The sequence below is a fragment of the Paroedura picta genome, chromosome 8, assembly GCF_049243985.1.
Source record: "Paroedura picta isolate Pp20150507F chromosome 8, Ppicta_v3.0, whole genome shotgun sequence".
In the NCBI taxonomy this organism is placed as follows: Eukaryota; Metazoa; Chordata; class Lepidosauria; order Squamata; family Gekkonidae; genus Paroedura; species Paroedura picta.
The window spans coordinates 2960752-2983595 of record NC_135376.1 but is presented as its reverse complement, the minus strand read 5'-3'; the positions used below and the strand labels follow the sequence as shown (position 1 = coordinate 2983595).

General features: G+C 52.5%; 1 protein-coding gene across 3 annotated transcripts in view; it reads right to left on the bottom strand.

Annotated features, from left to right (window-relative positions):
- The window catches only part of ARMC9 (armadillo repeat containing 9), a 105838-nt gene extending 98100 nt beyond the window's left edge, over positions 1 to 7738 (bottom strand). The window contains exons 1-5 of one of the 3 annotated variants that reach the window (XM_077348080.1): positions 7497 to 7738; positions 4704 to 4793; positions 3100 to 3225; positions 1811 to 2002; positions 281 to 436 (exon numbers count right to left, since the gene is read on the bottom strand). In XM_077348080.1, coding sequence (XP_077204195.1) covers positions 281 to 436; positions 1811 to 2002; positions 3100 to 3225; positions 4704 to 4766 — 537 coding nt within the window. In that variant the 5' untranslated portion in view covers positions 4767 to 4793; positions 7497 to 7738. Of the gene's footprint in view, positions 1 to 280; positions 437 to 1810; positions 2003 to 3099; positions 3226 to 4703; positions 4794 to 6079; positions 6211 to 7496 lie in introns of those variants that run through there. The other 2 variants (XM_077348078.1, XM_077348079.1) reach the window with 2 other exon arrangements.
- Between the last annotated feature and the right edge of the window lie 15106 nt (positions 7739 to 22844).

The following is a 22844-nucleotide window of genomic DNA, read 5'->3' as shown; positions in this document are numbered from 1 at the left end:
TGTTGGACTAGATGAACCCTTCCTGGTCTGATCCAGCAGGGCTCTTCTGATGTTCTTACGATCAACCAGGACACAATCCACCACAAAGGCCTCCACTGAGAAGGCAGGACCTCTTCAAGCCACCATTCTCTTATGGAGTTCCTGCCCACTTCAACGGAGAACTCGATGTACTGTGAACAAGCTATAGCTTCTAAAATGCCGTAGTCCAATCACCAAAATGTATGTCCGCACAGTATCTCAGCCTCACCAGACTGCCATTCTCGTGTAACCAAGAACCTACCTGGAAAAGTTCTTTGAAGGAGGGGTGGATCATCGGGTTGGGAACAAAAGGCAAAGCGTAGAAAGGAAGGAATTCCGTGGTCTGGCTCAGGGCAGCTCCTTTGGTCTCCAGATACATCTTAAAACGCAACACTCTTTCATCCAACGCTGCTTTACTCTAAGAAGAGGAGAAGGAAGAAATCAGATGCCTGGAAAACAATGACAACGTTTGTGCTGAATGCGGCTGAAACTGCCTTGAAACAGAAATCCCTTTGCATAGAATGAATTGTACAGAAGTACTTGAGGCGGCTCCTTTCCAGACACAGTTCTGAGGCCTCAACAGGAAGGTAAAATCTGCATCCCTGAACTGAAAGCTTACTGGTGGTATGATGCCAACAGGCTCCACGCAGTTGCAGAAACACAACTGTTGTACAAGGCAGATTTTAAAAGAAGCAGGGTGGCTGATTTAGGAGACACAAAAACAAACAGCCGCTACCTCCCCAGTTCTGCAACTTTTAGGCCTCCCTGCCTGTACCCCCCCAAAGAGCCCTACGCTTCACCGCCTCCAACTGGCTGTGGATCCCTGGCCCCAGAGAAGCACGTTGGACCTCAACCAGGGCCAGAGCCTTCTCGGTCCTGGCCCCCACCTGGTGGAACGAGCTCCCTGAAGAGATCAGGGCCCTGTCCAAACTCTCACAATTTTGCAGGGCCTGCAAAAGGGAGCTCCTCCACCAGGCATTTGCTTGAGGCCGTCCAGCCCCCAAACACCCACTTCCCCGCCCCAGACACCCCATTCCCATGACCGAAGAATCTGACCAACCCAAAGCTGTGTCAAAGTTCCTGTTCAAATACTGTTCTGGCTGACATCTTATGTTATGCTTGTTATTATATTTGTTACAATGTTCTATGTAATTACCCCATGATGTTATATGTAAACTGTCCAAAGCTGTATGGAAAAGCAGTATAAAAATCTAAATAAATAAATGACATATTCTTTCTCCTCCCTCAAATCTCTTCCCCCTGGAAAGCAGTAGCCATAGAAGAGCTTTTACTTAGGAAAGGTAATCGCCCTATGCCCCCTGCAGTGAGAATTTATTGGTTGTTCCCGGCCCCAGGGAAGCACGCCAGGCCTCGACCAGGGCCCGGGCCTTTTTGGTCCTGGCCCCGACCTGGTGGAATGAGCTCCCGGGTGAGCTGCGGGCCCTGCGGGAACTTTCAGTGTTCCGCAGGGCCTGCAAGACGGAGCTCTTCTACCAGGTCTATGGTTGAGACCAGGTGTAGCGAGGAAGATCTGCAGGCCCCCCTGGTGTGTGCAGCAATCAATTATCATTGTGACCCTCTTTCTGCCCTTTAGAGTTTAGTGATGGGGGGGGGGAGGTTGGGAGTTTTATTGCCATGTTGTTCTGTTCTTATTGTAATCTGTTGTCCGTTTTACTGGGGTTTTACTGGGGTTTTTATAGGACATTTTTAACCCGCCAGGAGCCAGGTTTGCATCCTCCACCTTGGTCTTATTTCCTGTCTCCTGGTTTAAGAGAGAACAAAGTGCACATACGTAACAAGCAGACGGGCTGGAGGGAGTCTTCCCCATGCTGCGCTTTAAGAGGACGATGGCAAAATGGATGCGAAGGTAGAACTCCAGCTTCTGGGCCACGGCCTCATTGTCCCGGACGGAAGGGGGAATGTGCTCTTCCCAGAGCTCAAAGAAGACGTCCTGGTCTCCGTCAGTAAAGGACATTAGCAGATCCTTCCAGAAAGAGGCAACACGTGTGATAATTCCCTCTTTATCGTCTTAATGCTCATCTACCCCTAATCTGATTCTTTGCTCATTGGCTCTAAGGCAAGGATAATATTAAGAGTTGGTTTTTTTACTCTGCTATAAATTTTATCAGGCGATCTAATAAGGAAAAGTTTAAACAGATACAATTACATCAATAATTGTATTGGCTGTCAACCAAAATAACTGTGGTGGGGTTGGAGGTCTTTAAACAGCGGCTGGACAGATCCTTCTCCTGGATGCTGGAGGCTGATCCTGCACTGAGCAGGGGGTGGGACTAGATGGCCTGTATGGCCCCTTCCCACTCTAGGATTCTAGGAGTCTAGTTCAGCAGAGGAAGGGGCTGCCTAAGGAGGTGGGGAGCTCCCCCTCACTGGCCGTCTTCAAGCAGAGGCTGGACAGATCCTTCTCCTGGATGCCTTGGGCTAATCCTGCACTGAGCAGGGGGTGGGACTAGATGGCCTGCATGGCCCCTTCCCACTCTGGGATTCTGTGAGTCTAGTTCAGCAGTGGGATGGGCTGCCTCAAGAGGTGGGGAGCTCCCCCTCCCTGGTGGTTTTCAAGCAGCGGCTGGACAGATCCTTCTCCTGGATGCTCTAGGCTGATCCTGCACTGAGCAGGGTGTGGGACTAGATGGCCTAGATGGCCTCTTCCCACTCTGGGATTCTATAAATATTGTTATCATTTAGAATGAAGATACCTAACCAAACAACACTAGGGAATACGTTAGGCTCCCTATAGCATGCTCCGAATGTCTCTTAAGTAAATAAAAATAAAAAATAATAAAAATAAATAATAAATAAAATGTAGTCATTTTCAATTTAATTTTTTTTCAATTACCCTTGTGTATCTTCATTCCAATTTTAACAGCGTTTACTAGATCTCCTGACCAAGATTATACTGAAATGCATAGCTATGGCAATGCCTTCAAGTACAGTTTTTAAAAAGAGAGATTAGCAGTCACATAGAAGAGAATCTCAGCACACAGGGAGAGAGTTCTGACTTTACTGATCAATAGCAAATCACACTAAAACTGATTTGATCGGGGGGGGGGTGTGGAGTGTTACCTGGATGATCACAGCCTTAGAGTCTTTCGCAGAACCACCTCCTGTTTTCGGCAAGGGCTTCCCTTTTATTTTGCATTCCTTTGTAAATGACTTCACGGTATCCTCAAATTCTGCAAATTCCAGATACTGCAAGCAAATAGAGAAGTCACAGAATGAGGGGATTGGTAACGATAATGCCCATTTAAATCTAAATAAATCTAAATAAATCTAAATAAATTTAAAGACATGAGCAAAGATCAGGGAACGAACAATTGGTCTCCCAGACAAAAAATGCAATGTTTCTGAATGATTTCCTTCAATCAGCATGGGCCCCACCATTATTAGCAATCCAGAGAGAACATCAGAAGACCCCTGCTGGATCAGACCAGCGGTCCAACTAGGGCAGCCTCCGGTCTCTTACAGAGGCCAGCCAGTTCCTCTAGAAGGCCAACAACAAGAACTTAAGAACAGCCATGCTGGGTCAAAACGTGGCCCATCCAGTCCAGCATCCTGTCTCACTTGGGATGCCAGCCTCCAGGGGGGACCTGGGGATCCCCCGGAATTGCAGCTCATCCTTAGACCACAGAGATCAGTTCCCCTAGAGCAGTGGTCCCCAACCTTTTTTTGGCTGGGGACCGGCAGGGCAACGGCCACGCTCATCGCGTATGTGTGGCCCGGCCGTGCAGGCGCACATACGCGCTGCGCAGTCGAAATGCGCGAAAGTGCCACAAGCTTGCGGACTGGGAAGTTTTTTACTGCGGGGGGGGCGGGGAGAGGGAACCACGGCCCGGCGCCCTGGCCTTCGTGGCCCGTCACAGGGCCGCGGACCGTAGGTTGGGGACCACTGCCCTAGAGGAAGCGGATGGAGTGTAGAATCTGTGGCATTGTACCCTACCAAGGTTTCTGACCTCCCCAAATCTCCAAGAGTTTCTTGGCAACCCTATCCCGCCATCCCCCACTGCTGACCATTTCTTGCACAATAAATACATGTTTTTTGTAGCCTGCCTTCCTGGGAAACTCAGAGCGGGTAACAGCATAGTTCAACATCACATGATAAAAAAACAGAATAAATCAACCAAAATTTAAAGATTTTATAAATTCCAAGGGCCAAATAGTGGTTCTGTAGGTCTAACTGCAGGCCACAGAGGCCAAGACCTTCCCCTGATGTTGCCTCCTGGCACTGGGATTCAGAGGTTTATTGCCTTTGAATCCCAGGGCCAAATATTTTTAATTTGGGCCTATCATGTAGCAGGTTGCCCCTTGATAACTGGCTTTGTTGATCTGTTTCCTTGCTCCGACAGTGGGACTGAGCCACTGAGGCCTAGCGCTGCTGAGTCCCTGGAGAAGAGCCTAATACTGGGAGCAATTGAGGGCAAAAGAAGAAGGGGACGACAGAGAATGAGGTGGCTGGATGGAGTCCCTGAAGCAGTCGGTGCAAACTTAAATGGACTCCGGGGAATGGGAGAGGACAGGAAGGCCTGGAGGATCATTGTCCATGGGGTCGCGATGGGTCGGACACGACTTCGCAACTAACAACAACTGCTGAGTCACCAGGCAGAACTTTGTGGTGTCCTTCCAGAAATGTTAAATGAGCTGCTTCTCTCTTTTTAAGGCTAAACACCCACCTCCTTCACCATTCCAAGTAGCTCAGCTTCATAAGCGAGAATATCGCCCATCATCAAACTCATTAAGAGTCAATTTCAGAGTAGAAGAACCTGTAGGAGGGCAGGAATAAACATATAGTCTACAACAGAGCATACAGTAGTTTTATTTCCCAATTCTTTTTTGTTTCTTACGTCAAAATTACAGTCTATAAAAGATTCCATACAGTTGATGTGGAGAACTCTACTTAACCAGCGTGGTGTAGTGGTTTAAAATGATCAGCTTCTGATCTGGCAAGCCAGGCTGGATTCCCCACTTCTCTTCCACATGCAGCCAGCTGGGTGACCTTGGGCTTGTCACAGCTCTGATAGTTCTGTTCTCACAGAGCAGTAACATCAGGGCTCTCTCAGCCTCCCCTCCCTCACAGGGTGTCTGTTGTGGGGAGAGGAAGGGGATTGTAAGCTGCTTTGAGACTCCTTCAGGGACACCGAGGGAGCTTTGAAGCTTCTACCTTACCAAAGGGAGTCTATTTATTGCCAGTGCCTTCCCCAGTCATGACCGTTTGTCTCGAGATTTATGAACCAGAGGTCCCCGTCTAGAGGAAGGTGCTGTGTGAGAGCCTCCTGGCTGTGCCATTGTACAGATGCATTTGGGGCAGGTGATCTACCAACTGGGACAGGGGAGGGAGATTGTTTCCGCCATCTGCTGGAGTTTTCAGACTGTGCTATTATTCTATTGGGGATTAATTAAAGGGGTTTTATGGAAATGGTTGTATTTTATTCTTTTATCCTATTGTAAGTCGCCTGAGGCCGACTCTATCGGGAGAGGTGGGGCATATATTACATTATAAAATAAATAAATATATTCGCCTTTTGGTTATGGACACTGCTGAGTCCAGGGGCACCCTTACGTCCAGCAAAGTTTCATTCCGGGAAGAAGCGTTCGCGTGCAGAGGCCTGAATCCGGGCCCGTGCACACAGAGGCTTCTTGCGCCTTTGCTCTGCAGGTCCTGAGTGCAGGTGAGTAAGTGCCAAGTAAATTACATGGAAATCCCCCCCCCCCCAAAGGGAGCCTCCCCCAATGTCCGGGGATTCCCCAGGGCAGAGAGCGCAACGCGATGCTCCAGGAGGAATTCGGGGACCAATTCCCCAGAGAGGGCCGCAGGCAGAAATCCAACAGGGGAAGCTGCTTCCAGGCAGAGGGGCGGGACGCGGGAGGGGGGGGGAATGCCGGAGGTACCCGAGGACGGTCTTTGAGGGAAGGGCCTCTGCCCATGTGCAGAGTGCAAACCCGCTCCCGCCCGCAGAAAGCTCTCTGCTTTTAAGAAATTGATCCGTCGTGGGAAAGAAGCCCCCCGCTCCCTCCCATGCCCCAAGCAGCGCCCTCATCGCGCCCCTACCTGACCCCGTTCCCGCCGCCCCGGCGAGGTAGGCCCCGGCTGCGCTCCCGTCTCCTAGCAACAGGCGCTTCGCCCAGCCCCGCCTACGTCCCGACGGCTCGCGGACGCACGCGGCACCTCAGGACCAATGGCAAGCACCGAGGGAGATGAGGGGGGCTTCGACATCACGTGGGATGCGTCCGCCAAACAGAAGGCGAAGGGCGGGGCGGGAGGTGCTGCGTCTTGGCAACGGGGGAGGAGGAGGGGCGCGGGCTCAAGTGCATGCTGGGAAGGCATCCTCTCGGCAAGATAGAGGAGCAGCGGGCGGTTGCCAACTCTGGGTCGGGAAATTCCGGGAGACCTGATTGTGATAGGGCAAGGTTTGGAAAGGGGCTGGAGTTTAGCAAGGTATAATTAATAATAATAAAATAATAATAATATTATAAGAAGATGAATAGCATAATAGTTTTTACAGCACGTGCATTTTGTAACCACAGGCATATATTCATACCCACACATCTATATTCATAGGCCGCCCCTCTCCAGGTGGTTTTGGGGAGGTGCACAACAAGTGCTTAAAAAACAGCCAAATTTAAGATTTAAAAGGCATGGAATCGTATTGGTCTCAGCAGCCACCGCTCCAGTTATCCCTGTGTGCCTGGGCATTGCAGGTGTTTCCTGGTATTGACCAGGCACGCGCTGGAGGGTGGCAGGGGTACAGCTAGGGGGGCCAGTTTGATGCTAATGGTGGTCATCAAGTTAGACGGGACCTCCAGAGCCTTCTAGTCCAGCCCCCTGCACAATGCAGGAAAATCATAACTACCTGCCCCCCATCCACAGTGACTCCAATTCCATACCTAACGGGTTGCCCCCAAATGCCTGGTGGAAGAGGGTGCCGTCTTGCAAGCCCTCCGGAATTTAGAGAGTGCCATAAGGGCTGGCACTTCACCCAGCAACTCGTTCCACCAGGCTGGGGCCAGGGCTGAAAAGGCCCTGGTTTTTTTCAAGGCCAAGTGCACCCCTCTGGGGCCAGGGACCCTCAACAAGTTGCTATTTACTGAGCAGAGAACTCCCTGGGGGGGACATATTCAGAGGCAGGTACACAGGGCCCATACCATGTAAGGCCTTAAAGGTCAGGATATGCAAGTTACATTGATAACAATTGTTAACAAACTTTTCACACCAAATTATATTAATATGTATTATCAACTTACTAAACCAGCTCTGTTAGGATACAAGGGAACTTATTTCTGCTCGGCTGTTGGTTTGAGGATGTGTATTATTGGTTTTGTGGGGAGGGAGGCCAGCGTATGAGACGCCAAAGACGCTGTGCTGGCCTACTGGGCCGCACCCCAAGAGCCCAAGTGACAGCACCCTCGGCCGGGAAGCCTTGACCCTATCACTGCCCATTGACTTCATTGTCCAGTCAGCGTCTTACCAGCCAAGCAATTTGCAATTCGTAGACTGAGACAAACGGGTAGTCAGAGTTTGGGTCTGGGGTCAATCTGAGAGAGAGACGGGAACAAAACCAAGCCCAGAGTCCAAAACTGGGGTCAGGAGCCAAGTAAGAAGTCCAAATTCTGAAGTACTGAGCCAGAATCCTGGAGCCAAAGCAGGAGTCGAAAACCAGGAAGCAGTCAGGCAGAGCTTTGCTGAAGTAAGTTCCGATGTCCAAGGCTACAGGTAGGTTGGACCCACAGAGAGGCTTCTATCTGGTCTCTTCTTAAAATGCAACCTAAGCCCGAGCTCTAAACGGCCGCACCTGCTGAAGTGCCCTCACCTGGGCCCCCTCTACTCTGACACCCACAGCAAGCGTGGGGGGGGGGTTGATAGCTCTCTGACAGATGACTTTGCACTCCATCTGGTCCAGAGTCCCGTCTCACCACTGGGACAACCAGTTCCTCTGGAGGGACAACAAACAGGGTAGAACATCATAAGAACATCAGAAGAGTCCTGCTGGGTCAGACCAGGGGTCCATCTAGTCCAGCCTCCTATCTCACACAGTGAACAACCAGTTCCTTGTAACAGAGGCCGAGGCCTTCATAAGAACATCAGAAGAACCCTGCTGGATCAGCCCAGTGGTCCATCCATTCCAGCATCCTGTCTCACTCAGTGAACAAGCAGCTGATGCGGAGGTCCAAATGACCAGGGCATACTGGCCGAGGCCTTCCCCTGATGGTGCCTCCTTGCCCTGGGATTCAGGGTTTAGCTGAATGATTCAGCCGTCGTTATGCCTGTTTAAGATCTACAATTAATGTAGCATTAAATTGTACTCGGTTGCTTGCAAGTGTCTCTGTTTATTTTTTAAAACCAGGCAGAACTTTTAAAAATATTCCTTTTAGGGAGAAAGCACAGACATTGCATTGTGTTAACTCTAGAGATAAATTTGTTACACAAGACGTGAAGCGAGTTGAGGACAAACCGGGTAGTTTTACCTCTAGGTTGCTTTGTACTCCACACCATCTGTTGCCCATCACAACTGCCTCCTAGTTGTCACATACCTCCTTTATATCGTCTGAACTGAGGTATCATAAAAGTGGAGGGAATGCGTTAACGGTTACCTCAATCCAAAGGAAAATTTCAAAACTGTTACGTAAGTGAGGGGGAGAGATGCTTTTCTTAATTTGTTGGGGAACTCCTCTAGACTGTGGATTCCGCAGATATGATCCTGGTAACAAGCTGCCACCACTCAGGGACTTCCTGAGAACATCTAGAGTGACCCGCTAAGAGGGTCTCCTTGTAGTGCTGTATTAGACCACTAATGAAGACATAGTGGCTGTCCAATGTACCTCGTAGGAGAGACATTAAGAGAAATATCCCACATAAACAGATGGTTTTAAACAAACTCCCAAAAAGGCCTTTTACAAAGAAGATAACAAGCTGAGTTTTTTATACCCTGAAGAAGTCCCAAGGTGACCTTTCCCTTCCTCTCCCTTTAACAGTGTTTAGTGGGTGAAGCTGAGAGCTCTGAGAGAACTGCTCTAAGAGAACTATGACTAGCCCAAGGCCACCCAGGAGAGCCAGTTTGGTGTAGTGGTTATGAGTGTGGACTTCAAATCTGGCAAGCCAGGTTTGATTCTGCACTCCCCCACATGCAGCCAGCTGGGTGACCTTCGGCTCACCACGGCACTGATAAAACTGTTCTGACCGAGCAGTGATATCAAGGCTCTCTCAGCCTCACCCACCCCACAGGGTGTCTATTGTGGGGAGAGGAAAGGGAAGGCGACTGTAAGCCGCTTTGAGCCTCCTTCGGGTAGGAAAAAGCGGCATATAAGAACCAACTCTTCTTCTTCTTCCATGTGGAAGAGTGGAGAATCAAGCTCAGTTCTCGAGATTAGGGTCTGCTGCTTTAAGGGTTTATTATAAAAGAGGCTGTGGTGGTTGGATTCCAAAATGGGAAATGGTCAAAAGAAAGCAAAAAGGGGAAAGGCCCACATTAATATCACACAATGCAGATTTTTAAATAAAAAGTACAGTAGATCTTGCTGAGCGAAGGACACATTACCTAGACTGTAACAGGCTTCTCAGAGCATGTACAGAGTTCCTCCAACAAGAAGAGCCTTTAACCCTCCTGGGGAGGGCCTGGTTTCTGCTAAAGACCAAGGGAAATCTCAGACTTTCAGATAATTATTGAATGGGAAGTAAGCCAGCCTCCTCTCTAAAATTGATCACCAGATTTAGCCAATCCTCTGTGAAATCCCATTTCCAGGGGCACCTGATTCCAATAAAAAAATTGTAAAACTCTAAGTAAGACCCTTGATTTTCTGGTCATGGTCATGAACTTCCGGGGCAAATGGTTTGCCCAAACTGGCTTTTATTTTGTCCAAGAAATATTACGTTTCACAGGACAGCCCAACATGGAACAAAAATCAATGGGTTATTCTGATGTAAGCCCCAGTGGTCCAAGATCCCAGACGTTCTTGGTGGTGTGCTCTTGAACCCTAAAAAGGTTATAGGGTTTCCACCAAACTAAACACATTCAACATCATGCGGACGGACAAGAACCAATTGGATGAAATCAAAAGAAATTCCATCTAAACCTCGGGAAGGAGTTCCTGACAGTGAGAGTGGTTTCTCAGTGGAACAGGCTTCCTCGGGAGGTGGTGGGTTCTCCATCTTTGGAGATTTTTAAATAGGCTGGATAGCTATCTGATGGAGAGGCTGATTTTGGGAAGATTTCAAGAAGGTAGCAGGTGACAGTAGATGAGCGATAGGGATGTGAGTGTCCTGCACAGTGCAGGGGGTTGGACTAGATGACCCAGGAGGTCCCTTCCAACTCTATGATTCTAGGATTCTATACCATTCATTAGGACCAAGGAGATGAACCTTCCCCCATTATCCACCTTGGCTTGTTTATCACTCATACAGTCCAAAGATAAAATTGTGTGTTTGGGGGGTGGGGAGTTGTCTCCTCTACAATGTGTAGTAAATAAGCATCATTCCAGAAGGGCAGATGTCTCGGACCCAGAGACGGACAGCCCAGCTAAAAGGCAAAGAGAGTAAAACAGAATTCCTGTTCGTCCCCCACAACGTGTAGCCCTCCTTTGTCACAGAACGGCCTTCAGTTGCTTCAGAGAAACTGGGGGGAATCCAGTTATTCACTCCATGCTGCAGCTTCAGAGTCCTTATCAGTCAGAAAAATCCAGAAGAGGCATGGAGGGTGTGTGTGTGCGTTTGGGGGGTGAGTTTCCCATGAATGCGGGTCATCCAGAGCTCAACGGCCTGGCCAAAAGCATTTTCAAAGCGGACATCAAAAGGCAAAAGGCAACCTCATTCTCTTCCAGACACAAACAAACATGCTCTCTCTCAGGCGTAGTTGCACATAAAGCCACACATGTTTATGTCACACACACGTACACACGCACACACATAGTGCAATCAGAACACAAGAGCGTGAGAAGGGCCCTGTCGGATCAGGCCAGGGGTCCCTTTAATCCCCCATTTCGTCTCACATAGTGGCCAACCGGTTCCTCTGGAGCAGTGGTCCCCAACCCGCAGGCCGCGCCCCGGTGTCGGGCCGCGAAGGCCATGGCGCCGGGCCGCGGCTCCCTCTCCCCGCCCCCCCCACTGTAAAAAACTTCCCAGGCCGCAAACTTGCGGCCCGGGAAGCTTCTTACTGCGGGAGAGGGGGGAGAGGGAATCAGGGCCGCGCCGCGCATCATGCATGCGCGGGAGAAATCATGCATGCGCGGGCGAAATTGCACATGCGTGAAAGTGCCACGCATGCGTGATTTCGCCCGCGCATGGTGCATGTGCGCATGCGCTGCCCAGCCCAGCCACACATGCACGATGCGCAGGCGTGGCCGCACATGCACAGCATGCGCAGGCGAGCAGTTGCCCTGCCGGTCCCCAGCCTTGAAAAGGTTGGGGACCACTGTTCTGGAGGGCCAGCCACAGGGCAGGGAGGTCAAAGCTTTCCCTGATGTTGCTTCCTGGCTCTGGGATCCAGAGGATCAGTGCCTCTGCATGTGGAGGTTCCCCTCAGCCTCCCTGGCTAGCAGACCTCCTCTGGCAGCAAAGTCCACGTTTTAATCCCCCTCCGTATAAAGAGGTACTCCCTTTTATCCGTCCTGGACCTACTGCCCATCCGTTTTGCCGGATGCCCTCCAGTTCTAGTCTTTTGGGAGAGGGGGGATGTTGCTCTTTCAAAGCTCACAGCTAGATCCCAGTCGATAAACCTGACCCCATCTGACAGAACCGGATGCGTCCTCCCAGGACCATCTGCCTCTCCCACCAATATTGCTTCTACCTTCTCTGGATTCTGTATCGATGTGTTCCGGCACCTTCTCTTGATGTGTCCAAGCACTGAGGGAGGCCAGGCAGCTCGGCCCCTGGCCAAGGGGAGGGGGTGGGAGCTCAGGGGTGTCCTCAGGATTGGGAAACTCCAGAAGATTTGGGGATGGAGGCAGTGTTGGGGGAAGAAGAAGAAGAGCTGTTTTTTTGTAAGCTGTTTTTTGCTACCCGAAGAAGTCTCAAAGTGGATGACAGAGACCTTTCCCTTCCTCTCCCTACAACAGACACCCTGTGAGGGAGGTGGGGCTGAGAGAGCTCTGAGAGAACAGCTCCGTGAGAACAGTTCTATCAGAACTGGGACTGGACCAAGGTCTCCCAGCTGGCTGCATGGGGAGTCGGAGTGGGGAATCAAACCTGGTTCTCCAGATTAGAAGCTGCCGCTCTTAACCACGACTCCACGCCGGCTCTCGACCCTGGGGAGAGAGAAGAAGGGCAAGCAGGAGAGCTAAAGACAGAGCATCCTTGGGAAATTTCCAAGTTGGCCAAGTATACTGGCCAATATCTGATCAACAGCTGCTGGCCTCACTCACAGGGCTGCCAGCCACCAGTTGGGCCCTGGAGATCTCCCAGAATTATGACGACAGAGAGCGGTTCTCCTGGAGAAACTGGCTGCTTTGGAGGGTTGACTGGATGTCATTCTGAGGTCCCTGCCCTTCCCAGGCTCTGCCACCAAATCTCTGGGAGTTTCCCATCCTGGGTCTGGCCACCCTGCCTCTCCCGTTTCCCAGCAGTGGCCAGGAGAGACCTCGCCACCCTACTGTGGCTTCCTCCCTTACTTGGGTTTCCCCCTGCCCCAGACCCTGCCCTCTCCAGGCTCCACCCCCAAAGTCTCCAGGACGGCCTCCACCCAAGAGTTGGCAACCACGTGGAAGGCTGTTCCCCTTCTCGTGTCCCGATGGGGCTCCTTTGGCAGCCTGCATCTGTCGCCTCGTCCTGCATAAAGATTTCAAAATGCTTCCAGATTAATTTAGGACCTCCGAGGACGCCCAGCCCTCCCTCCCTGCCTCCCCTGGACAGGGCCTGGAAGGCAGAGCAGGCTGCCAGGGCTCGTGGCCTCTGCCACAGCGTTCCCGTTCAAAGCGGGCCTTTCTCTTCTGTTCAGAAAGCAGCTGGTTCTTCTCCCGGCAGACACCGAAATCTCCCTCGACCCCTGGCTTCTCGGAGCGCTGAGGCAGATCGTCTGGGCCAAGGCTTTGAGGAGGAGGAATTTTCTCACAGGAGGGTGCAAGAAAGCGGAAGGAACTCTGGGGAAAGCATCGTGGCAAGCAACCGAGGAGCATGCCGAGGAACGGTCACGCCGGATCGGGGCACCGGGCCAGCTAGGCCGTCATCCTCATGGCCTCCAGCCTCTCTGTCAGCAGACAATGCCCTGTCCTGGATGTTCAGAATTGATGCGGTGGGGGAATCTCTGTCCAATCAGCTGCATATGTGGAAGAGTATATAAGAGCATGAGAGAAGCCATGATGGATCAGGCGAAGGATTCATCCAGTCCAACATTCTGCGTCATACAGTCGCCAAAACCGAGGAGCCCTCAGGAGGTCCCACCAGCAGGGCCAGAACTCCAGAAGACCTCCCACTCTGGCCCCCACAATAACCAAAAAGACAGAGCATCACTGCCCCAGACATAAGAACATGAGAGACAGCCAACAACAGGGCATTCAGGAAGAACATCAGAGGAGCCCTGCTGGCTCAGACCAGTGGTTCATCTAGTCCAGCATCCTGTCTCACATAGCTGCCAACCAGCTCCTTTGGAGATCTAGTAACAGGGCAGAGAGGCCGAGGCCTTCCTAAGAACATCAGGAGAGCCCTGCTGGGTCAGACCAGGGGTCCATCCAGTCCAGCCTCCTGTCTCACACAGGGGCCAGCCAGTTCCTCTGCAGGGCCAGCCACAGGGCAGAGAGGCTGAGGCCTTCCTAAGGACATCAGGAGAGCCCTGCTGGGTCAGACCAGGGGTCCATCCAGTCCAGCTTCCTGTCTCACAGAGGGGCCAGCCAGTTCCTCTGCAGGGCCAGCCACAGGGCAGAGAGGCCGAAGCCTTCCTAAGGACATCAGGAGAGCCCTGCTGGGTCAGACCAGGGGTCCATCCAGTCCAGCCTCCTGTCTGACACAGGGGCCAGCCAATTCCTCTGCAGGGCCAACAGCAGGGCAGAGAGGCTGAGGCCTCCATAGGAACATCAGAAGGGCCCTGCTGGATCAGGTCCTGGGCTCCTGCCTAATTTTTGTAGGCAAATATCTTCAAACAACAAAACTTTCTAATGCTGCCTAGAATATATCCCATGGGCTGAAAGGAGAAAGGTAGTTTTCAATCTGGCGATGGCAAAAACTTTATTCAAACAATACATAAACTCTTATAAGCAGAACGAGTTCCTAGGGACAACAGCCTGGCTTCCGTTTTCCCTTCATCAGAGAACTTATCAATATAGTGTGGCATTTCTTTAAATTGGTTTTTACAAGGATACTAACAAAGTTAGCCTTCAGCACGCAACCTTATATTTTAAGACATATATCACTCATCTCTCGCAGCCGTTTGAGGCTGGCAGGAGGCTGTGAAGCGAATTGTCAAGCTGTGAGGCAGAAACTTCGCCGGGGAGAGTCGATGAAGGGGATGCCTTTTGAGCTCGCCAGACGTGGAAAGCGTACTTGCGTGGCCACCATCCAAGGGTTTCCTGGCTCTTGCTGCAGGCTCCGAAGGAGAGGCATCCTAGGAGAGCCAGCCTGGTATAGTCATTAAAGAGCGGGGGACTCTTTCCTGGAGATCTGGGATCGACTGCAGCCAGCTGGGTGACCTTGGGCCACCCCAGTTCTCTCAGAACTTTCTCACCTGTCTCACAAGGTGTCTGCTGCGGGGAGAGGAAGGGGAGGCGATTGTAAGCCACTTCCATGTTCCTTCAGGTAGTATAAAGTGGGGTGCAAATAAATAAACAGCTGTATGGCATTACAGCTTGCTGAGGTCTAGCCTTTCACACTAATTAAGGGCGTGGGGTCCATTTGGGGCAGTCCGCTAGGCAAGGTCAGGAGCCAAACCCCAGGTCCCCTCAGGAGGTCTCCCAGTGGGGCCAGAACGCCAGAAGCCCTCCGACAATTAGCCCCCCACCAAGCACCAAGCATATAGAGCAGCACTGCCCCAGATGTAAGAGAAGCCGTGTTGGATCAGGCCAGTGGTCCCTCCAGTCCAAATATTCTTTGTCACGCAGAGGCCAAAACCCAGGTGCTGTCAGGAGGTCCACCAGCAGATCCAGAACTCCAGAAGGCCCCCCAAACATCAGGAATGCAGAGTCTCCCTGCCCCAGATGGATCGATCCCTCTAGGCCAGGGGTAGTCAAACTGCAGCCCTCCAGATGTCCATGGACTACAATTCCCAAGAGCCCTTGCCAGCATTCGCCAGCGAATGCTGGCAAGGGTTCCTGGGAATTGTAGTCCATGGACATCTGGAGGGCCGCAATTTGACTACCCCTGCTCTAGGCCTTATGGCTGACAGCCACTGGTGGACCTTGCTCCAGATGTTGATCCAAACAGTCCATGTCTGTAGCTGCCACCACCTTCTGGAACGGTGAATTCCACGTGTGAATTACTCTTTGGGGGGGAGAAACGCTGCCTTTTCTCTGTTCTCAGCCTACTGCTTCTTAATTTCATGGAGTGTTCACAGGTTCTTGTATCCTGAGAAAATGAGAACAGAATTTCTTTCTCTCCCTTCTCTCTCCCCTGCACCGCTTTCCCAACCCTCCTTATGCGTGGAAGAGGCCTGCCCTCTTTCCATCTCCACATTCTCAGCACTCCCTTTAGCCGGATCCCATCTGAGATCCCACGGCTGCCACAGCAACGTGGATCCTTCTTGAAGAGCCAGTCCCAGCGATCCTTTGTGCTCTGCCCAGCCGGGCACCTGTGCCTGCACATGGATATCTAGGAAGCTGCCGTCTGCTTACAGATTGTCTCTCCGAGCTGGCCCCGCGGAGGCCCTAGATGAGCAGGGCAGGGGTCTACAAGAGACCCGGGCGGAGAGAGGCTCAGCAGGCGCACAAGAGCCGCGCAGTGAGAGCTGAGTTGACTTAGTCATCGGCTGATGCGGATCCCGCAGGGCGGTCGATGAGGCGTGCAGCATCCCCATCCTGTTAACATTCCCGTGGCTTTTACCCCCCTTCCCTTCCCGTTCCCAACAGGTATTTGCACACTGCTGGGCTCTTGCAGAGGCGGGCTGTGGGGAGCGCAAGGGGCAGCAGCTCTACTGCTCCAGAAAGGTGGTTTTGTTCGGGGAGCTGCCCAGACCAGGTGCCTGGGAGGCAGCTGGGGGAGAAGGAGGCAGGATGGCGATTCTCTGGCGGACTTTGCTGCCAGCGGATGGAGTGGTGGTCGTGGGAACAGGAGATGCCCTAGATTCAGGCAGGGCAAGTCTATCGATGGCTGCAAGCCACGGCTGTCAGCGGGAACCTCCGCATTCAGGGGCACTGATCCTCTGAACCCCAAAGCCAGGTGGGGAAGGGCTTGGCCTCTGTGACCGGTCGTTGGCCCTGCGGAGGACCTTGTGCCAGAGAAGCTTCCTGAGTGACCTTGAGCCAGTTGCAGTCTACCTCTTAGGGTTGTCGGAAGGATTAAATGGGGAAATGAGAAGGCTGTGCGTTGGGTGAGCGGTGGGAGAGACCATGGATTAAGTCAATACTCTCGCCAAATCGTGTTTGCCCTGAGCTGAATAACCTGGGCTAGCTAGTCTGACCTCATGAGACCTCGGAAGCAGGGAGGTCCGGGTGAGGGCCAGCCACCTCAGCTCCTGTGCCTTATTTCCCTTTTAGCACTTGGTATTCAGACCGGAGGCTGGGCCAGGAGACCTGGCAGCGACACCTCCTCCTTCGGCCCATTGGCCTGGCCTCCTCCCTTCCCCTTCATCCGAGGTGATGAAAACGACATGCAAAAACGCCCGAGGATGCGTCCAGCGCTTTGAACCCCCAGAATCCCGACGACGGACGGCCTGGCTGAGAGAGCGGAGACTTGGGTGCGGAGGAGTTTGACCCACCCGTTTTCCATTCTTGTGTAGCGAGGCCAGAACAGGGTGGGATTCTGCAGCTTGGTAGGAAAGTTGAAAGGAGGCATCCAAGCGGGCCGTTGAAGATGCCGAGGGCGTCCTGTCTTGCAGAGGCTGCTAGGAGACTAGGAGATGGCAGAGGCCAAATCTTGCCCTGAGAAGGTTGATCCAGTGTCCATGGAGGTCATGGCTGTCCTTTTTGGTGCTGCTGCACTGTTCTTTGATTTTGTCCTCCGACTTGATGGCTCTTTTTTGTCACTGGTCAATCTTTTCTACTCTGGCAGTGACTCTCTAGGGCGTCAGGGGGAAGTCACCTACTTTTTCACTCAAAGAGTCTTCACATGTGGGACTCCCTGCCACAGGAAGTGGGGGCAGCTACAAGCACAGACAGCTTCAAGAGCAGAGGCCCAGGAGTGGCTCTTAGCCCCAAGGTATAGATGGAACACTCTGTCTGGGGCAATCAGTCTCCGTCTTCTTGCTGCTTGGGGGGCTGCAGTAAGAGGACTTCTGGAGTTCTGCTCCTGCTGGTGGACCTCCTGATAGCCCCTGGGTTTTGGCCACGGTGTGACACAGAGTGTCGGACTGGATGGGCCATTGGACAAGATCCAACATGGCTTCCCTGATGTTCTTATGTCTGGGGCAAGGATGCTCTATCTTCTTCGTGCTTGGGATAGAGCAAGACTTTAGAGTTCTGGCTCTGCAGGTGGACCTTCTGATATGAAGCAGGAGGCAACATCGAGAAAATTCTTGGTCCCTGTGCCATATTCTTGGTCCTCCAGAGGAACTGTGAGGCAGGATGCTGGACTAGATGGACCCTCTCTGGTCTGCTCCAGCAGGGCTCTTTTGATATCATGAGGAAGGCCTCGGCCTCTCTGCCCTGTTGCTGGCCCTCCAGAGGAGCTGGTTGGCCACTGTGTGAGACGGGAGGCTGGACTAGATGGACCCCCCAGCAACACTCTCCTGATGTTCTTATGAAGGCCTCAGCCTCTATGCCCTGCTGTTGATCCTCCAGAGGAACTGGTTGGCCCCTGTATGAGGCAGGATACTGAACTAGAGGGACCCTCACTAGTCTGGTCCAGCAGGGCTTTTCTGATGTTCTTAGGAAGGCCTAGGCCTCTTTGCCCTGCAGGGGAACTGGCTGGCCACTGTGTGGCAAGATGTGGGTATGGGATGTCAACCTCCAGGTGGGACTTGGGGGTCCTCCGTTTTTACAGCTCCTCTCCAGGAGACAGAGCTGAGTTCGCCTGGAGAAAACACCTGCTTTGCAGGATGGACTCCACAGCCTTATAGTCCATTGGGGTCCTACCCTGCCCCAAATCCTGCCCACTCCTGACTTCACCCCCCAAAGTCTCCAGCTGTTTCCCAACCCATAGCTGGCAGTCCTAGATGTGGGTCTAGACCAGGGGTAGTCAAACTGCGGCCCCCCAGATGTCCATGGACTACAATTCCCAGGAGCCCCCTGCCAGCGACTGCTGGCAGGGGGCTCCTGGGAATTGTAGTCCATGGACATCTGGAGGGCCGCAGTTTGACTACCCCTGGTCTAGATGGTCCGTCCCTGGTCGGATCCAGCAGGCCTCTTCCCGTGTCTCTTCATTCAAGTTGGAGGGTGCCTGGAAAGAGAAATGGAACCGGACCACCAAAGCTTGCTCCGGAAGGGAGCCAATCTTAAACCTCTTCCTGGCACTGAGTCTGAAGCTGCCACTGTTCCCTGGGGCTCCTCCAGCAGACGCGCATTAGTGCGCTAATGAGCCACTTGCACACAAACCAGAGGGGCGGCCTCCTCTTGAGGCAGGCCCAGGAGAGGAGCAGAACTTCCTCCCCATTAGGCCTAACAAGCCGGACTGGCTGCATTGGGGGGGGGGGAGCAGACGCCCCGCTCTGTCCTTCCAGCCCCCTTCCTATTAATCTCCGTGCAGAAAGCCACTTCGCACACAGAGCGCAACGGCCAGGCTGGGCATGCGCCGTTCATTGAAACGTTCTTGCAATGAGTGCTGTGGAAGAATCACAGAATCATAGAATCCTAGAGTTGGAAGGGTCCATAGAGGCCATCTAGTCCAACCCCCTGCTCAACGCAGGAAGGAGCAAAGCAGACTGCAGCCGAACATCAAGAAGGCCTAAGTATTGACTCAGGGGGAAGGGCACAACTTTAAGGGGTCAGCTGGGTTGGGCTGCAGCAGCAGAACAGAGACCAACAAAGATCTAGCCACAAATTTTAATTATTTCATGCTTGGACATGAAAGCTTATAGAAGAAGAGTTGGTTATTAGATGCTGCTTTTCTCTACCTGAAGGAGTCTCAAAGCGGCTTCCAGTTGCCTTCCCTTTCATCTCCCCACAACAGACACCCTGTGAGGGAGGGGAGGCTGAGAATGAAGAAGAATCCTAGCGTGGGAAGGGGCCATCCAGTCCAACCCTCTATTCAATGCAGGATCAGACCCAAGCATCCAGGAGAAGGATCTGTCCAGCCGCTGCTTGAAGACGGCCAGTGAGGGGGAGCTCCCCACCTCCTTAGGCAGCCCCTGCTGAACTAGACTCCTAGGATCCTAGAGTGGGAAGGGGCCATGGAGGCCATCTAGTCCCACCCCCTGCTCAGTGCAGGATCAGCCTCAGGCATCCAGGAGAAGGATCTCTCCAGCCGCTGCTTGAAGGCCGCCTGTGAGGCGGAGCTCAGCACCTCCCAAAATCTCCCCCCCTGCCCAAAATGTGGTTAGTTTTCAGGTTCTCCCAGACTGTGGCTCTTTCCTCCTGCTACAGAGACGGCGCTGGTGTGCCTTCTGCGGCAGGAAGGCCAAGTTTGCTGCCCGTCTTCAAAGAGTGCCGTCTCCAGCTCCCCCAGTCCCATCCCCTCCCTTTTGGCCTCACAGCTCTCCTGCACAGAAGGCGTGCCCCACACCATCCACGGTGGGAGAACCAGTTTTAGGCTACAGCTGTCTGGAGAGGGGGCTTCCTGCAAGGCAGGAGGGGCTCCTGCAGCTGCATCTTCATACTTCTCTGCTCACAAGTTAGGGGGAACTAGTCTGCCCCCCCCCCCGGCACGAGGATTTATGGCGAAGGACGCATCCAAATTGGCACAGCGCCTTGCCAGCGCATGATGCCCAGGAACAGTTGAGTATTATTTTCCTACAAGGGGAACTTCATCGACAATAAATCAAGACGCTAGAGAAACAACGAGCAGAGGAAAACAGAGTGATCGGCCAATGCCCCAAAAGCTACACGGGGTGAAGAGAGAGCAAAGAGAGAATGGAAGAACAAGACTCTTCTCCTCTGAAATGGGAAGTTTCTCAAAACACAGACAGATGAAGTGGCAGCCGTACTTGGGCTGCGCTGCTCCAGACAAGGAACCCTCCTCGAAGTTCCATGCAAGTGATCCCCGCCATGTAGAAATCTAGCGCCTCAAGGACTCAGCTAGGAGGCACTGTCTCCACCCTTCTGAATCCCCTCAGGTTCCTTTGCTTCATCCTCGCCCAAACTCTCTGCTCTCTAAGCATTCCCCCCTGCAGAACGGGCAGAATTTCTACAGGCGAGATGGTCCCACTGCCCACCATAGGGGTACCCAACCTCCAGGTGGGGCCTGGCAATCTCTCAGAATTAGAACTGATCTTCAAACTACAGAGATCAATTCCCCAGGAGAAAATGTCAGCTTTGGAAGGTGGATTCTGGGGCATCACAACGCTGCAGAAGTCCTTCCCCCAGCTCCTTTTCCAAGAATTTCCTAACCTTTCAAGCAGTGATAGAATCCTAGAATCCTAGAGTTGGAAGGGACCTCCTGGGTCATCTAGTCCCAGAGATGGCCCTCCTGGGTCATCTAGTCCCACTAACAGAGATAGGGTTGTGAGTGTCCTGCACAGTGCAGGGGGGTGCCCCTGCACTGTGCAGGACACTCACAACCCTATCTCTGTTAGTGTAACCTGCTACCCCCTTGAGCCTTCACAGAATCAACCTCTCTGTCAGAAGGCTCTCCAGCCTCGGTTTAAAAATCATACATTTGATGTTTTCTTTCTGTAGACAGGCGGCCCTTCATCGCCTTGCCAAAGCTCACCGCCCTTCCTGCCACTTGCCCTCCAGAAGCCCAGCCTGATCTCTCCATGCCAAACAAGGCCCAGCCCAAAGTGGAGGGAACGGAGAGCGTTTCCCCTTGAAGATTAAGGCCATGGCCATTATCTCTGAAAAACGACCAAAGGCACCCAAAACCTCATTGTTCTTTCCTCGGGATCCTCCCGTCCCTTTCGACCATGATGCTATTTTTAAAGCATCCCCAAGACAAAAGACGGAGGGGAATTCCAGAAGGGCCGTGGCAGCGCGGAGGATGAATCCTCTTCCCCACCATCCAGGCGCCCCGATCCAGGCTGCTCGGGAGCGAGGAATGAGCCTGGAGGCCAAGAGAATGCAGCCGATTCAAACATTTATACCCTGCCTTTCTAAACTTCAAAGTGGTGTTCCCTACTTGTACAATAAACATCTGGGGAAAAAATTCAACCCAGGGTCAGTTGACACCGCGGTAAAAACAAAACAAGCCACAGGATTGGGTACCAACTCTACCAAAAAGCCAGGCACATTTATAATCCTGACACAACACCAGTTAAAAGGACTGGGAAGCAGGGGAAGGAAAAGAAGATCATAGAATCCTAGAGTTGGGAGGGACCTCCTGGGTCATCTAGTCCAACCCCCTGCACTATGTAGGACACTCACAACCCTCTTGCTCCTCCACTGTCACCTGCCACCCCCTTGAGCCTTCACAGAATCAGCTTCTCCATCAGATGGCTATCCAGACTCTGTTCTAAAAAGTCCAAAGATGGAGAACCCACCACCTCCCGAGGAAGCCTCTTCCACTGAGGAATTGCTCTCACGGTCAGGAGCTTCTTCCGGAGGTTTAGACGGAATCTCTTTTGAATTAATTTCCTCCCATTCGTTCTGGTCCGTCCCTCCAGGGCAAGAGAGAACAACTCTGCTCCATCCTCTACATGGCACCCTTTAAAATGAAGGGCTAGTTTTTTTGTACCCTGCTTTTCTCTACCTGAAGGAATCTCAAAGCGGCTTACAATCGCCTTCCCTTCCTCTTCCCACAACAGACACCCTGTGAGGTAGGCGGGGCTGAGAGAGCTCTGAGAGAACTGCTCTACGAGCTCTCAGAGAACTGTGACTAGACCAAGGTCATCCAGCTGGCGGTGGGTAGAGGAATGGGGAGACCCTAGAGAGCCAGTCTGAGTAGACAGGATTGACCTTGATGGAGTGATGGCCTCAGGCTTCAGTGGTTTGTTCTTACTCCAAGGCGGCCGAACCGAGCCGAAATGCACACCCCTAACCAGCATCATAGCCGGCTTTGAGTCCTTGGCACCCGACAGAATTTTCAGGGCACGAGGCCCTTCCAGGGCACTGAAGTTGGAAAAGAGGACCGTATGTTACCCTCCAATCGGGGCGGCAGGGAGAGGCAAAACGTACAATAAACAATCAACTTTTATTTCTGCCCAAGCCCAAATGTACACACATGACTTCTTCAGAGCTAAAATCGCTCCAGGACTGACGCCCACTTCTTCTCTCCCAGAATGCCGCTTGGTTGTGGACAGGCCAGGAGCATAGAAACCAAGAGCGGCCGAACATTGCCTCTCCAGGGGTCCATGGACTACAGTTACTATGCACGAGTGGGCAGGGGCTCATGGTCACTGTAGTCCATGGACATCTGGAAGGGCCAGTTTGGCCATCCCTGATATAAACAATCAAAGGTAAAACGTGCACCAGCTAGGCCTAATTTCCCTCCTGGCTTGCTTCTTGAGTTTCTCCTACGTTACGGCAGCCAGATCAGGATCCAACCACTTGGGATAGTCAAACTGCGGCTCGCCAGATGTCCATGGACTACAATCCCCATGAGCCCCTGCCAGCTGGCAGGGGCTCATGGGAACTGTAGTCCATGGACATCTGGCGGGCCGCAGTTTGACTACCCCTGATACGAAGCAGCAGCGAACAAAAGCGAGACGGCCGCTGGG